The sequence below is a fragment of the Chelonia mydas genome, chromosome 28 (assembly GCF_015237465.2).
Source record: "Chelonia mydas isolate rCheMyd1 chromosome 28, rCheMyd1.pri.v2, whole genome shotgun sequence".
NCBI lineage: Eukaryota > Metazoa > Chordata > Testudines > Cheloniidae > Chelonia > Chelonia mydas.
This window is the reverse complement of record NC_051268.2, coordinates 971,210-985,033: the sequence shown is the minus strand read 5'-3', so window position 1 is coordinate 985,033 and position 13,824 is coordinate 971,210. Positions and strand designations below refer to the sequence as shown.

At 67.6% G+C, this 13,824-nt stretch overlaps 1 protein-coding gene across 7 annotated transcripts in view; it reads left to right on the top strand.

The window, feature by feature from the left end:
- The first annotated feature begins 44 nt into the window (after positions 1-44).
- The window catches only part of CAMTA2 (calmodulin binding transcription activator 2), a 30,612-nt gene continuing 16,832 nt past the window's right edge, over positions 45-13,824 (top strand). For 2 of the 7 annotated variants that reach the window (XM_037887600.2, XM_037887599.2), the window contains exons 1-8: positions 6,834-6,943; positions 10,552-10,661; positions 11,160-11,263; positions 11,496-11,563; positions 11,708-11,843; positions 12,110-12,181; positions 12,413-12,566; positions 12,685-12,828. In XM_037887600.2, coding sequence (XP_037743528.1) covers positions 10,631-10,661; positions 11,160-11,263; positions 11,496-11,563; positions 11,708-11,843; positions 12,110-12,181; positions 12,413-12,566; positions 12,685-12,828 — 709 coding nt within the window. In that variant the 5' untranslated portion in view covers positions 6,834-6,943; positions 10,552-10,630. Of the gene's footprint in view, positions 193-6,833; positions 6,944-10,551; positions 10,662-11,159; positions 11,264-11,495; positions 11,564-11,707; positions 11,844-12,109; positions 12,182-12,412; positions 12,567-12,684; positions 12,829-13,824 lie in introns of those variants that run through there. The other 5 variants (XM_043537133.1, XM_037887601.2, XM_043537135.1 and 2 more) reach the window with 5 other exon arrangements.

Genomic DNA, 13,824 nt, shown 5'->3' with positions numbered 1-13,824 from the left:
TGGGACCTTGTCAGAACCTGAGCTGAAGTTTGGATCCGTCTCTGCCCCGGGTGGAAGGCTGTGGGACCCTACCCTCCTGGGAGACAGCTTGCGCTCCCCTCTTCCTGCGGGAAGGGCCAAAGCCATGGGTGGCCCGGTCCCGGGACACTTGAATACGCTTCTCTTCTCCCCAGCAAGAGCCGTCCAGGTGAGGTAAGTGTGGAGAGGGGCACCGAGGGGAGAGGCGATACTGCTGGCTTTCCCCAAAACTAGGTGTCAGGGAGAGTGGGGTGCGAATCCAGACCAGTTCTGCCCCAGCCAGTTCCCCTGTCTGTAGTTTCGGGGTAATCACCCTCGAGGAAATACCTTGGGCCGAACGCCTGACCCTCCAGCGCTCTTTGGAAAACCCAAGCCCCCCTCCTGGCTCATTTCGGAAGGCCGACGTGAATGAAAACAGCGAGGGTGAAATTCAGTTGGGGCCGGTGAATTTCCCCGAGAGAACAGCCAGGGTTCTTACCCTCTTTGTGCTGCGTCTTTCAGCAAGGGCTGGGGCTGGCTGAGGTCCATCCACCGTTGCACCTGACTCGTCCAATGCGGCGGGATAAAAACACAGGTTCTCGGCAATGCTCAGACCGTCTATTGTCACTGCAAAATGATCAGCGTTGGGCTTCTGAAGGCGTCACATAATAGCCTGCTGTGACTAGCATCTCTGGATAGACCAGATGTTTGGCAAGCGTGCATTAGAGTGAGGGGTTTGCAGTGTGGCCGTACGCAATTAGCTCATGCTGTACTGTAATATCTGAGGTCAGCAAAGCACATAAGTCCATGCGTAAGCCTATCGATGTCCAGCAAGGAGTGAAAGTACCTAGCTGAACGCAGGCCCGACTGATTCATGCTTTCACTGTTCCAGAACATTTAACGTATACTTTGTGAAGTTCAGTAAGGGTTAACAAGAGAGCTCTGTTGTTCAACTCTAGGAGAAGTGACCCTAAAGGTTTATTGGACGATTCCTTCGTTTATCTCACGGTAGAGTGACCCTACGCAAAATTTGCGCTAGCATTCTTGTCTCGGTTTTGCTGCTTTTCGATGCCTAAGGCTTAGCTCAGCTTGTCTGGAAAGGTTATTTAGACAGTGGTTGTACACTCCTCTATTCGTTATGGGAAATGTAGCTTATTTATTATCCGCACTATTAAACGAAGTGGAAACACTTGGCCGTGTTTACATTTTTTCCCCTATCAAAAGAGCTTCATGGAAAGAAGCTGTAAATAGGACAGAGGCAAATTTTTGCCGTGGTAGCATCTCTCGGGGGCCCCGATGTGCCAGGTGCTATGCAGACACAGGAGTGGGAGATTCGGAGCTCGTCCGCACAAGACACCATCGAAATAGACAAAAGGTGGGCAGGGAAATAGAGGGAAAGGGACTTGCCCTAGGTCACACAGCACTTCAGTGGCAGAGCTGTGATTAGAAACCTGGTAGCCTCACTGCCAAGCCACTGTCACAACCCACTAGGCCACCCTGCCGCTTCTCCAGCCTGGCTCCCCTCTCTTGCTTTTTGCTCGCCCAGGCTCTGAGTCACTCCTTCGCGGAGGAGCCCCGCACTTCAGCTTTGATGTGAAGGTTTACGTGGCACGGAGGCGAACTGCCCTTTCAGAACCTGGCCCGTCACAGCACCATCGAAGGCCCGAGTGCGAAAGAGCAGGGCTGGGTTTCTCCTCAGGGCTGCAAACGATAATGGCCCGAGATTTCCCCCCGCCCCATTAGCGAGGCCTTGCTGCCTCCCAAGATGCTTTGCAGGGATAAAGAAAGTGATCCCAGCACCCAAGGAAGGTTCAAATTAAATTGACGAGCGGTGGAGATATCGGTTTTCAATGCTGTAATGGATTTACCCTGGGGTAACTCAGATCAGCGTCCTCTCGTTCATCCTCTGGCTCCAGCGCAATGTCGCCTGGAAGACGCACCTCGCCCTGCCACAATCTGCTGAGAGTGCCGGGAGCGGGCCGCCAGGGCGGGGGATTTGAATGGGAGGCCGCTTTCGTTCCCAGGCGGCCGGGTGTGGCGAGAACGGACCATCCTGGGCCACGCTGGTTTTCAGGGAGGACTCGTGCGCCTAAATCACTGGTGTGGCTTTGAAAAGGCTGCCAGCCATGCGTTCCCCACCTTCAAAGGAGAATCCTTCTGTTCTCCCCTGCCTTGCTCGCCGCATGCAGGTCTCCAAGGCAGGGTCTGTTCCTGGCTGTGTGTCTGTGCCACGCCCGGCCCAAGGGGGTCCCCGCTCTCAGTCAGGGTCTGGGCGAGAGGCAGGGCAGTTGGGATTTAAAAAGCAAAATTCAACCATGCCTTGATGACGACGCGAAATGCCTGCTGCTACACACGGCTCGTGTCCCGCAGGATACAGGAACATGACCTTTCTTGCGTCGGAATTTCTTTTTCTCCCGCGGTGCTTGCCCCGTGTACCCACAGAGGCGCAGCTGGGGGGTCTGTCGGGCCCAGATTCCCTTTCCTAGGGGGTCAGATTCATGAAAGAAGCTGGCAACACGTGGTAGGTGGCACAAAGTGTTGCCAATTACTTCAGGTTTGCAGTCATTTCCTCCGGGCATCACAAGCCTTTTTGGCATGTCGACCAGCAAGAAGGAAAAAACACCAAACAGAACACCCCAGGGAAACACATGAGGGGATCAAAATCATGCACTGAGCAGCCCAGGGAAGGCCGTGCATGCCTGGGAAAAATGCAGATTACCTCACCCGACTCACCTTCCAACACAATCCACGCGGAGAGGTGCAAATTCCCGCCCCCAGCCCGATTCCACTTCCGAGATGTGCCCGTTTGCTAACCGTGGCCGTAATACGTCCGCGCCGGGAACGGAACAGCGTGCCAAGGGAACCCGGCTCCCGTCAGCTCCAGCTTCAAGCAGCGGCTGCCGGTTCTGAAACGACATCTCTCCCTAGGCGGTCACTTGTCGTCCTGGGGCTAATGGTGGCACCCAAATCCACAGATTCCCCATCCAAACTTTTTTTTTTTTTGGATGGAAAATTAGGTTTGGGATGGAGTTAAAATTTCCCCAGAAAACGTCTGTGCCCTTTGACCACTGAAGACCCCCAGATTTGGACATTTTTCCATTTGGGGCAGTTTGGGGGGGGAGTTTTAATTTTTTTGTCACTTCTTGGCTGGAAATTTTTTTTTTTTGGCCAAAGGTTTCTCAACTTTTGGCAGCTTTCAGCCCATTTTTAGGTATTGATTTGGCCCAAATTGTCGGAGTTTTCAGTTGCTTGAAAACCAAATCAATCAATCAAATTGGAGGGTTTTGACCAAAAGTTCAAAATTTTCCACTGAAAACGCGGATGATTGCGGTCCATCGCCGAGGCTTTGGCCGGCATCGTTCTGACTCCGCAGCCAATGTGACAAAACCAGCAACATGAACAATTCCTCGGGGAAAGGACAAGGTGTGCCATTGTGCCGGGAGCTGTACAAATACGGAACGCAAAGACAGCCCCGGCCTTGCAGAGCTGGCAATCGAAGTACTAGCCCCGAAACAACAGGCGGGCACAGAGGGAAGCACGAGGTGAAACCGCTGTGCATTCAGGGTGGTTTCTTTTGGGGCAACGTACCAGGAGCCCCTTTGCGGGCACCAGAAAGGGGTCTTGAAGTGAGGGGGAATGAGCCCTCTAAGAGCCCCCTTGCCCAGGCCTCTGCTCCGGTCCTGCTCCCGGACGCAGCGGGGATTGCGGTGTCCCGCTCTACGGCTACGATCTGCTCCGTGGGAAGCAAAGCATGCGTTCGAACAGCCCGGAGGGTGCTCTCGTTGACCCTGGGGACAAGACCTGAAGGCCGGGAGTGCACAGCCACCCGCCACCCGACTCCGGTCCTGCCCCAGCCCCAGAAACGGGGCAACAGAGACTCGGGGGGCCCTCGGATGGGAGACTGGCCCCGATTCCTCACTGGTTAGCCCCTGACGTTGGCTTGGCATGGGCCGAAGTGGGGCGACGAGGCTGGGGTGTGGGTGGGGGATCCGGCTCGGCGTGGACACTGTGGAAAACGATATGCAGTGAGCTATAGCGTTCGGCCTTATACAGAACCAGAGCATGCAGATCACATTGAAAACTATAGATTGTGGTCCGTACGGCTGGGCCCCATAGAGAACCACGCCCCGCGGTCCCTACGGCCGGGACCCGTAGAGACCCACGCCCCGCGGTCCCTACGGCCGGGACCCGTAGAGACCCACGCCCCGCGGTCCGTACGGCCGGGACCCGTAGAGACCCACGCCCCGCGGTCCCTACGGCCGGGACCCGTAGAGACCCACGCCCCGCGGTCCCTACGGCCGGGACCCGTAGAGACCCACGCCCCGCGGTCCCTACGGCCGGGACCCGTAGAGAACCACGCCCCGCGGTCCCTACGGCCGGGACCCGTAGAGAACCACGCCCCGCGGTCCCTACGGCCGGGACCCGTAGAGAACCACGCCCCGCGGTCCCTACGGCCGGGACCCGTAGAGAACCACGCCCCGCGGTCCCTACGGCCGGGACCCGTAGAGAACCACGCCCCGCGGTCCCTACGGCCGGGACCCGTAGAGAACCACGCCCCGCGGTCCCTACGGCCGGGACCCGTAGAGAACCACGCCCTGCGGTCCCTACGGCCGGGACCCGTAGAGAACCACGCCCCGCGGTCCGTACGGCTGGGCCCTGTAGAGAACCACGCCCCGCGGTCCCTACGGCCGGGACCCGTAGAGAACCACGCCCCGTGGTCCGTAGGGCCGGGCCCCGTAGGGAACCACGCCCCGCGGTCCCTACGGCCGGGACCCGTAGAGAACCACGCCCCGCGGTCCCTACGGCCGGGACCCGTAGAGAAACACGCCCCGTGGTCCGTAGGGCCGGGCCCCGTAGAGAACCACGCCCCGCGGTCCGTACGGCCGGGACCCGTAGAGAACCACGCCCCGTGGTCCGTAGGGCTGGGCCCCGTAGGGAACCACGCCCCGCGGTCCCTACAGCCGGGACCCGTAGAGAACCACGCCCCGTGGTCCGTACGGCTGGGCCCCATAGAGACCCACGCCCCGCGGTCCCTACGGCCGGGACCCGTAGAGAACCACGCCCCGCGGTCCCTACGGCCGGGACCCGTAGAGAAACACGCCCCGCGGTCCCTACGGCTGGGCCCTGTAGAGAACCACGCCCCGCGGTGCCTACGGCCGGGACCCGTAGAGAACCACGCCCCGTGGTCCGTAGGGCTGGGCCCCGTAGGGAACCATGCCCCGCGGTCCCTACGGCCGGGACCCGTAGAGAACCACGCCCCGTGGTCCGTAGGGCTGGGCCCCGTAGGGAACCACGCCCCGCGGTCCCTACGGCCGGGACCCGTAGAGAACCACGCCCCGCGGTCCCTACGGCCGGGACCCGTAGAGAACCACGCCCCGCGGTCCGTACGGCTGGGCCCTGTAGAGAACCACGCCCCGCGGTCCGTAGGGCTGGGCCCTGTAGAGAACCACGCCCCGCGGTCCGTAGGGCTGGGGCCCGTAGAGAACCACGCCCCGCGGTCCGTACGGCTGGGCCCTGTAGAGAACCACACCCCGTGGTCCGTAGGGCCGGGCCCCGTAGGGAATCACGCCCCGCGGTCCATAAGGCCGGGCCCCGTAGAGAACCACGCCCCACGGTCCGTAGGGCCGGGCCCCGTAGAGAACCACACCCCACGGTCCCTACGGCCGGGCCCCGTAGAGAACCACGCCCTGCGGTCCATACGGCCGGGCCCCCTAGAGAACCACGCCCCACGGTCCGTACGGCCGGGCCCCCTAGAGAACCACGCCCCGTGGTCCGTAGGGCCGGGACCCGCAGGGAATCACGCCCTGTGGTCCGTAGGGCCGGGACCCGTAGGGAATCACGCCCCGCGGTCCGTACGGCCGGGCCCCCTAGAGAACCACGCCCTGCGGTCCGTACGGCCGGGCCCCCTAGAAAACCACACCCCGTGGTCTGTGGGGCCGGGCCACGTAGGGAATCACGCCCTGCGGTCCGTAGGGCCGGGCCCCATAGAGAACCACGCCCCGCGGTCCATAGGGCTGGGACCCGTAGAGAACCATGCCCCGCGGTCCGTACGGCCGGGCCCCCTAGAGAACCACGCCCCGCGGTCCGTAGGGCTGGGCCCCGTAGGGAACCACGCCCCGCAGTCCGTAGGGCCGGGCCCCCTAGAGAACCACACCCCGCGGTCCGTAGGGCCGGGCCCCGTAGGGAATCATGCCTAGCGATCCGTAGGGCCGGGCCCCATAGAGACCCACACCCCGTGGTCCGTAGGGCCGGGCCCCCTAGAGAACCACGCCCCGCGGTCCGTAGGGCCGGGCCCCATAGACACCCACACCCCGCGGTCCGTAGGGCCGGGCCCCCTAGAGAACCACGCCCCACGGTCCGTAGGGCCGGGCCCCATAGAGACTCACACCCCGCGGTCCGTAGGGCCGGTCCCCGTAGGGAATCACGCCCTGCGGTCCGTAGGGCCGGACCCCATAGGGAATCACGCCCCGCGGTCCGTACGGCCGGGCCCCCTAGAGAACCACGCCCCGCAGTCTGTAGGGCCGGGCCCCACAGAGAACCACGCCCTGCGGTCCGTAGGGCCGGGCCCCATAGAGACCCACGCCCCGCGGTCCGTAGGGCCGGGCCCCATAGAGACCCACACCCCGCGATCCGTAGGGCCGGGCCTCGTAGGGAACCACGCCCCGCGGTCCGTAGGGCCGGGCCCCATAGAGACCCACACCCCGCGGTCCGTAGGGCCGGGCGCTACAGAGACCCGCCTCCGCCCCGCCCCGCCCCGCGGTCCATACGGCGCTATAGCGCCCGCCCCGCGGCTCGGCCCCGCCCCCCGCCGGCCCCGCCCCCGGCGCACGGCGCCCCGCCCCCCCGTGCGCGCTGCGCTCACACGCACCGGGCGGGCGGCGGGGCCTGGGGCTGCGCGGGGCGATGGCGGCCGGCGGCGCGGGCGGAGGCGGCGGAGCCCCGGCAGGTACCGGCCCGCGCGGAGCTTCTCCAGGGGCCCGATCCCCGGTGCACTGGGCGGGGTTTGGGGCAGGGAGGGGCTGCTGGGGGTGTGGGGGGCAAGTGCATGCTGGGGGGCAGGGAGGGGCTGGGGGTAGGTGCATGCCAGGGGGGTCTGGGGGGCAGGGAGGGGCTGGGGGCAGGTGCATGCTGGGGGCGTGTGGGGGATCCTGGGGGGCAGAGAGGAGCTGGGGGGTAGGGGTAGGTTCACGCTGGGGGCATGTGGGGGCGGGGTCTGTGGGGCAGGAAGGGGCTGGGGGCAGGTGCATGCTGGGGGCATGTGGGGGGTTCTGTGGGGTGGCGGTAGGTGCATGCTGGGGGCATGCGGGGGATCCTGGGGGGCAGGGAGGAGCTGGGGGGGGTAGGGATAGGTTCACGCTAGGGGCATGTGGGGGGGTCTGTGGGGCAGGGAGGGGCTGCTGGGGGGCAGGTGGACACTGGGGGGTGGGGGGCAGGAAGAGGCTACTGGGGGTGTGGGGGGATCTGTGGGGGCAGGTGCATGTTGGGGGCATGTGGGGGGGGGGTCTGTGGGGCAGGGAGGGGCTGCTGGGGGGCAGGTGGACACTGGGGGGGTGGGGGGCAGGAAGAGGCTGCTGGGGATGTGGGGGGTCTGTGGGGGCAGGTGCATGTTGGGGGTGTGTGGGGGGGTCTGTGGGGCAGGGAGGGGCTGCTGGGGGGCAGGTGGACACTGGGGGGTGGGGGGCAGGAAGAGGCTGCTGGGGATGTGGGGGGTCTGTGGGGGCAGGTGCATGTTGGGGGCATGTGGGGGGGGTCTGTGGGGCAGGGAGGGGCTCCTGGGGGTGTGGTGGGCAGGTGCATGCTGGGGGTGTGGGGGGTATGTGAGGCAGGGAGGGGCTGGTGGTGGCAGGTGGATGCCCAGGGCGTGGGGGGGGGCTCTGTGGGGCAGACAGACGCTGCTGGGGTGTGTGTGTCGGGGGCAGGTGGATGCCGGACGTGTGGGGGGCTCTGTGGGGCAGGGAGGTGCTCCTGGTGGGTATGGGGGGGCAGGTGGATGCCGGGCGTGTGGGGGGCTCTGTGGGGCAGGGAGTTGCTCCTGGTGGGTGTGGGGGGGGGCAGGTGGATGCCCAGGGCGTGTGGGGGGGGGCTCTGTGGGGCAGACAGACGCTGCTGGGGTGTGTGTCGGGGGCAGGTGGATGCTGGACGTGTGGGGGACTCTGTGGGGCAGGGAGGTGCTCCTGGTGGGTGTGGGGGGGCAGGTGGATGCCGGGCGCGTGGGGGGCTCTGTGGGGCAGGGAGGTGCTCCTGGTGGGTGTGGGGGGGCAGGTGGATGCCGGGCGCGTGGGGGGCTCTGTGGGGCAGGGAGGTGCTCCTGGTGGGTGTGGGGGGGCAGGTGGATGCCGGCCGTGTGGGGGGCTCTGTGTGGCAGGGAGGTGCTCCTGGTGGGTGTGGGGGGGCAGGTGGATGCCGGGCGCGTGGGGGGCTCTGTGGGGCAGAGAGATGCTGCTGGGGTGTGTGTCGGGGGTAGGTGGATGCTGGACGTGAGGGGGCCTCTGTGGGGCAGGGAGGTGCTCCTGGTGGGTGTGGGGGGGCAGGTGGATGCCGGGCGCGTGGGGGGCTCTGTGGGGCAGGGAGGTGCTCCTGGTGGGTGTGGGGGGGCAGGTGGATGCTGGGGGAGTGTGATGGCAGGTGCATTGTGGGGGTGTGGGGGGGACATTGGAGTTGGGGGGTGCTTGCGATGGGGGCAGGGAGCGGGTGCTGGGTTGGGGGTACACTGGTGGGGTGGGGAGATTGGGGCCGGGTGGGGGCTGGTGGGGGTGTGGAGGGCCGGTGGACGCTGGGGGTCTGCAGCTGTTGGTGAGGGGGGCAGGGGGTGGAAGGGAGGGGATGCTGGGCAGTGGGGGTCGGAGGGGGTGTTGGGAGTGAGGGTGTCAAGGGACAGGGAGGAGGCATGGGGGGCGTACTGGGGTGGGGAGGGGGCACTGGGGGTGGTGAGAATGGGGGCTGAGGGTCATAGGGGGCAGGGAGGCGACGCTGGGGGGCTACAGGGGCCGGGGAGACAACGGGGAAGGGTGTCGAGAACACAGGCCGGTGCCTCCGGGGCGGGCCGTGGGGTGGAGGCCAGTGGCTTGCGCTCAGGGGCACTAGGAGGGGGCTGGGCCCGTGACCCCCCACCCCGAGGTCGGGGCCCCCCGTGGTGCCGGGCGCTGCACAGACCCCCCCACCCCGAGGTCGGGGCCCCCGTGGTGCCGGGCGCTGCACAGACCCCCCCACCCCGAGGTCGGGGCCCCCCGTGGTGCCGGGCGCTGCACAGACCCCCCCACCCCGAGGTCGGGGCCCCCCGTGGTGCCGGGCGCTGCACAGACCCCCACCCCGAGATCGGGGCCCCCCCGTGGTGCCGGGCGCTGCACAGACCCCCACCCCGAGATCGGGGAGCGGGTGGCAGAGCTGGAGAGAGAGGGAAACGCCAGAGTCGCCCTCGCCTGGCGCTGAGATGCGGCCACCTCTGGGGCGGGGCGGCTGGTGACATGGGGACCCCTCGCCCGGCGCTCAGCTTTAGGAGCGCAGTGGAGGCTGGGGGTTAGAGTGGGGTGGGGGGGGCTGGGAGCCAGGACTCCTGGGTTCGCTCCCCAGCTCTGGGAGGGGAGTGGGGGCTGGTGGGTTAGAGCAGGGGGGCTGGGAGCCAGGACTCCTGGGTTCTCTTCCTGGCTCTGGGAGGGGAGTGGGGGCTGGTGGGATAGAGCAGGGGGGCTGGGAGTCAGGACTCCTGGGTTCTCTTCCTGGCTCTGGGAGGGGAGTGGGGGCTGGTGGGTCAGAGCAGGGGGGGCTGAGAGCCAGGACTCCTGGGTTCTCTCCCCGGCTCTGGGAGGGGCTTTCCTCTTCCCGGCCTGCTGTCGAGTGGCTTCCCCCGGGTTCCCAGGGCTCCTTGGTGACCCGGGCCGAGTCACTTCCCCTCTCGCCGGCTGCACTTCCCCTTGGCTCGGCTCCCCGGGGGGGGCGGGGGGGGGGGCAGAAACCTCCTTGGACTTGGGCCGGGGAGGGGCCGGGCTGCACCCTGCGGCTGGCGGTTCGTTAAAAGGGCAGCTGCTCGGGGCCCGAGGGAAACCTCCCTCTTGCCCTGGCTCCCCACTCCCCTCCCAGAGCCGGGGGGAGAACCCAGGAGTCCTGGCTCCCAGCCCCCCCACCAGCCCCCACTCCCCTCCCAGAGCCGGGGAGAGAACCCAGGAGTCCTGGCTCCCAGCCCCCCCACCAGCCCCCACTCCCCTCCCAGAGCCGGGGAGAGAACCCAGGAGTCCTGGCTCCCAGCATCCCGGCTCTAACCCCCCAGCCCCCACTCCCCTCCTAAGCTGAGCGCCGGGCGAGGGGTCCCCGTGTCACCCGCCGCCCCGCCCCAGAGGTGGGCGCATCCCTGCGGCGGCAGGGAGACGCGAGCACTGGTGCAGTCGTGTGGCGGGAGGGAGGTGACGGCTCGAAGGGGATGTGGGGAGGCAGCGCGGACCAGGCCCCAGGGGCCCCTGGCCCTGGGCTGGGGGCGGGGGCGGGGGCCCCAGGCAGACGGGGGGCGGGTTGTGCTCCGGTGGCGGGTGAATCCGCGTCCCGCTGCTCTTCCGTTCCCAGGTCTGAGCCGTTCCCTTGCCCCCCATGAGCTGAGCCCCCCCGGCCCGGAGCTCTAGTCGCCCAGCGCCAGGCCCCGACCATGAATTACAAGGAAACCACAGAGCTCTCCGGTGAGTCAGAGTGGGGACCCCCCAACCGGCCCCCACTCCCCTCCCACAGCCGGGGAGGGAACCCCGGAGTCCTGGCTCCCAGCCCCCCTGCTCTAACCCACCAGCCCCCACTGTCCTCCCAGAGCCGGGGAGCGAACCCCGGAGTCCTGGCTCCCAGCCCCCCTGCTCTCACCCACCAGCCCCCACTCCCCTCCCAGAGCCGGGGAGGGAACCCCGGAGTCCTGGCTCCCAGCCCCCCTGCTCTCACCCACCAGCCCCCACTCCCCTCCCACAGGCGGGGAGGGAACCCCGGAGTCCTGGCTCCCAGCCCCCCTGCTCTAACCCACCAGCCCCCACTGTCCTCCCAGAGCCGGGGAGCGAACCCCGGAGTCCTGGCTCCCAGCCCCCCCTGCTCTAACCCACCAGCCCCCACTCCCCTCCCAGAGCCGGGGAGAGAACCCAGGCGTCCGGGCTCCCAGCCCCGTCTGCGGTACCTGATGGTAACTCTCGTGTCTCCAGAGAAGAGCCATCACTTGAAGGTTTTCCTGCCCAAGAAGCTGGTGGAGTGTCTCCCCAAATGCCCTGCCCTCCCCAAGGAGCGACTGCGCTGGAATACCAACGAGGTGGGGAGTGGGGCACGGGGCCTGTCCCCTCTGGGGGGCGCCGGCTGCCCCCCGGCCCCAGAGCAGGGACCGGGGGGCTGGGAATGGGGCACAGGGCCTGTCCCCTGTGAAATGACTTGGTTGTCAGGAGCCCGGTCTCCGCACCATGGGCTGGGCTGGGGGCACGGTAAGGGGGGGCTGCCTGTGGGGGGGCCCCCCCATATCCTGACCCACGGGTGCTGCTGTGTCGCAGGAAATCGCCTCCTATCTCATCACCTTCGAGCGGCACGAGGAATGGCTGTCGGGCTCCCCAAAGACCCGGTGAGCAGCCTGCGCGGGGGGGGCGGCGGGGAAGGGGGGCGGGGAGCGGCCCGGGGGGGGCTGTTCCCCAAGAGATCTGTTGGGGCGGGGGGGGGGCTCTGTGGCCCCCCACGGTGACCCCCGTCCGCTCTGCTCCGGCGCCAGCCCCCAGAACGGCTCCATCATCCTGTACAACCGGAAGAAGGTGAAGTACCGCAAGGACGGCTACTGCTGGAAGAAGCGCAAGGACGGCAAGACCACGCGGGAGGACCACATGAAGCTGAAGGTGCAAGGGACAGAGGTAAGCCTGGGGGGCCGGGCCCCGGGGGGGCTGGGTCACGGCCGCGGGAAGGGGGGGGTACGGGACGGGGTGCCCCACGCAGGCTGGGGGCCAGGCTGGAGTCTGCGGGGCTCGGTGCCCTTGGGACTAGGTTGGGGGCAGGGGGCCGGCTGCCCCTCGGGAGTGGGGCAAGGGGGCGCTGGCGTGAGCGGTACCCACTGTGGGGTGGGGGGGGCCCCCCAGCCGCCCGCCCGCCCCCCAGCGCTGAGCGTGTCGTCTCCCCGCAGTGTCTCTACGGCTGCTACGTCCACTCCTCCATCGTCCCCACATTCCACCGACGCTGTTACTGGCTGCTGCAGGTACGGGGGCGCCCGGGGCAAGTGGGGGGGCGCCCGGGGCAAGTGGGGGGGGCGCCCTGGTTTTTCGGGGGGGGGGGCGGCTCAAGGGCCACGGTATTAAAGCGCCGAGAAGCAGGGCTCTGAACAGGGGTCCCGCAGCTCCCGAGAGCTTCCCGCCCCCCCCCCCGGCACTGCCCTCCCGGGGCCGGGCAGGGGACCCCGGCGTCCTGACGCTCCCCCCGCCCCCCGCAGAACCCCGACATCGTCCTGGTGCACTACCTGAACGTGCCGGCGCTGGAGGACTGCGCCAAGGTCTGCGGGCCCATCCTCTGCTCCATCAACGGCGACCGCAAGGAGTGGCTCAAGTGGTCCAAGGAGGAGCTGGTGAACCAGCTCAAACCCATGTGTAAGGCGGGGGCGCCGGAGGGGGGGGGCGGGGGGCTTGAGGGGGTGGCGGGGAGCCGGGGGGGGGGCGCGGCTGGGTCGCTCCCCCCCCCAAGTCTGTCTGTGCCCCCCTCCCCCAGTCCACGGGATAAAGTGGACCTGCAGCAACGGGAACGGGACCACGGAGTTCTCCATCGAGCAGCTGGTGCAGCAGATCCTGGAGAGCCACCAGGCCAAGCCCCCGCCCCGCACCCACGCCTGCCTCTGCAGCAGCAGCAGCCTCGGTCAGTGCCCAGCCGGGGCCCCCCCGCTCCCCCCCAGAGCCGGGAGAGAACCCAGGAGTCCTGGCTCCTCCCCGCCCCCGCTGCTCTGACCCACCAGCCCCCGCTGCCCTCCCAGAGCCGGGGAGAGAACCCAGGAGTCCTGGCTCCCAGCCCCCCCTGCTCTAACCCCTACTCCCCTCCCAGAGCCGGGGAGAGAACCCAGGAGTCCTGGCTCCTCCCCACCCCCCCTGCTCTGACCCACCAGCCCCCGCTGCCCTCCCAGAGCCGGGGAGAGAACCCAGGAGTCATGGCTCCCAGCCCCCCCTGCTCTAACCCCTACTCCCCCCCCAGAGCCGGGGAGAGAACCCAGGAGTCCTGGCTCCTCCCCGCCCCCGCTGCTCTGACCCACCAGCCCCCGCTGCCCTCCCAGAGCCGGGAGAGAACCCAGGAGTCCTGGCTCCTCCCCGCCCCCGCTGCTCTGACCCACCAGCCCCCGCTGCCCTCCCAGAGCCGGGGAGAGAACCCAGGAGTCCTGGCTCCCAGCCCCCCCTGCTCTAACCCACCAGCCCCCGCTGCCCTCCCAGAGCCTGTCCCATGCTGAGGTCCCATCCATCCCTTTGGCTCCTCAGGGGGCTGCCGGCGCTCCCTAGTGGCGGATGGGGGGCACTGCTGCCATGAATGCAGGAACTGCGCCATCCTGCCCCCCAGCTCTAGCCCCCCCATATGCCCTGAGCCGCCCTCCCCTTCCCCGGCCGGGGTCTCTCCCCTGGGGTCCCGTCAGCGGGGGGGCCCAGGCCTGCGTCCGGCATGGGGATGGGAGCTGGGCTTTCGCAGCCTCTGTCCGTCTGTCTGTCCCCTTCCCCCGCATCTCGCTGTCCAGCCGTCTGTCCACCCCTCCCTTCGCGGTCCGTCCCCCTGTCTGTACGTCTGTCCCCCTGCAACCCCGTCAGTCCCCCTGTCCGCGCTCCCCCCCGCCGTGACCCCGCTGTCCGTCGGTCCCTCTGTCCGTCCGCCCGC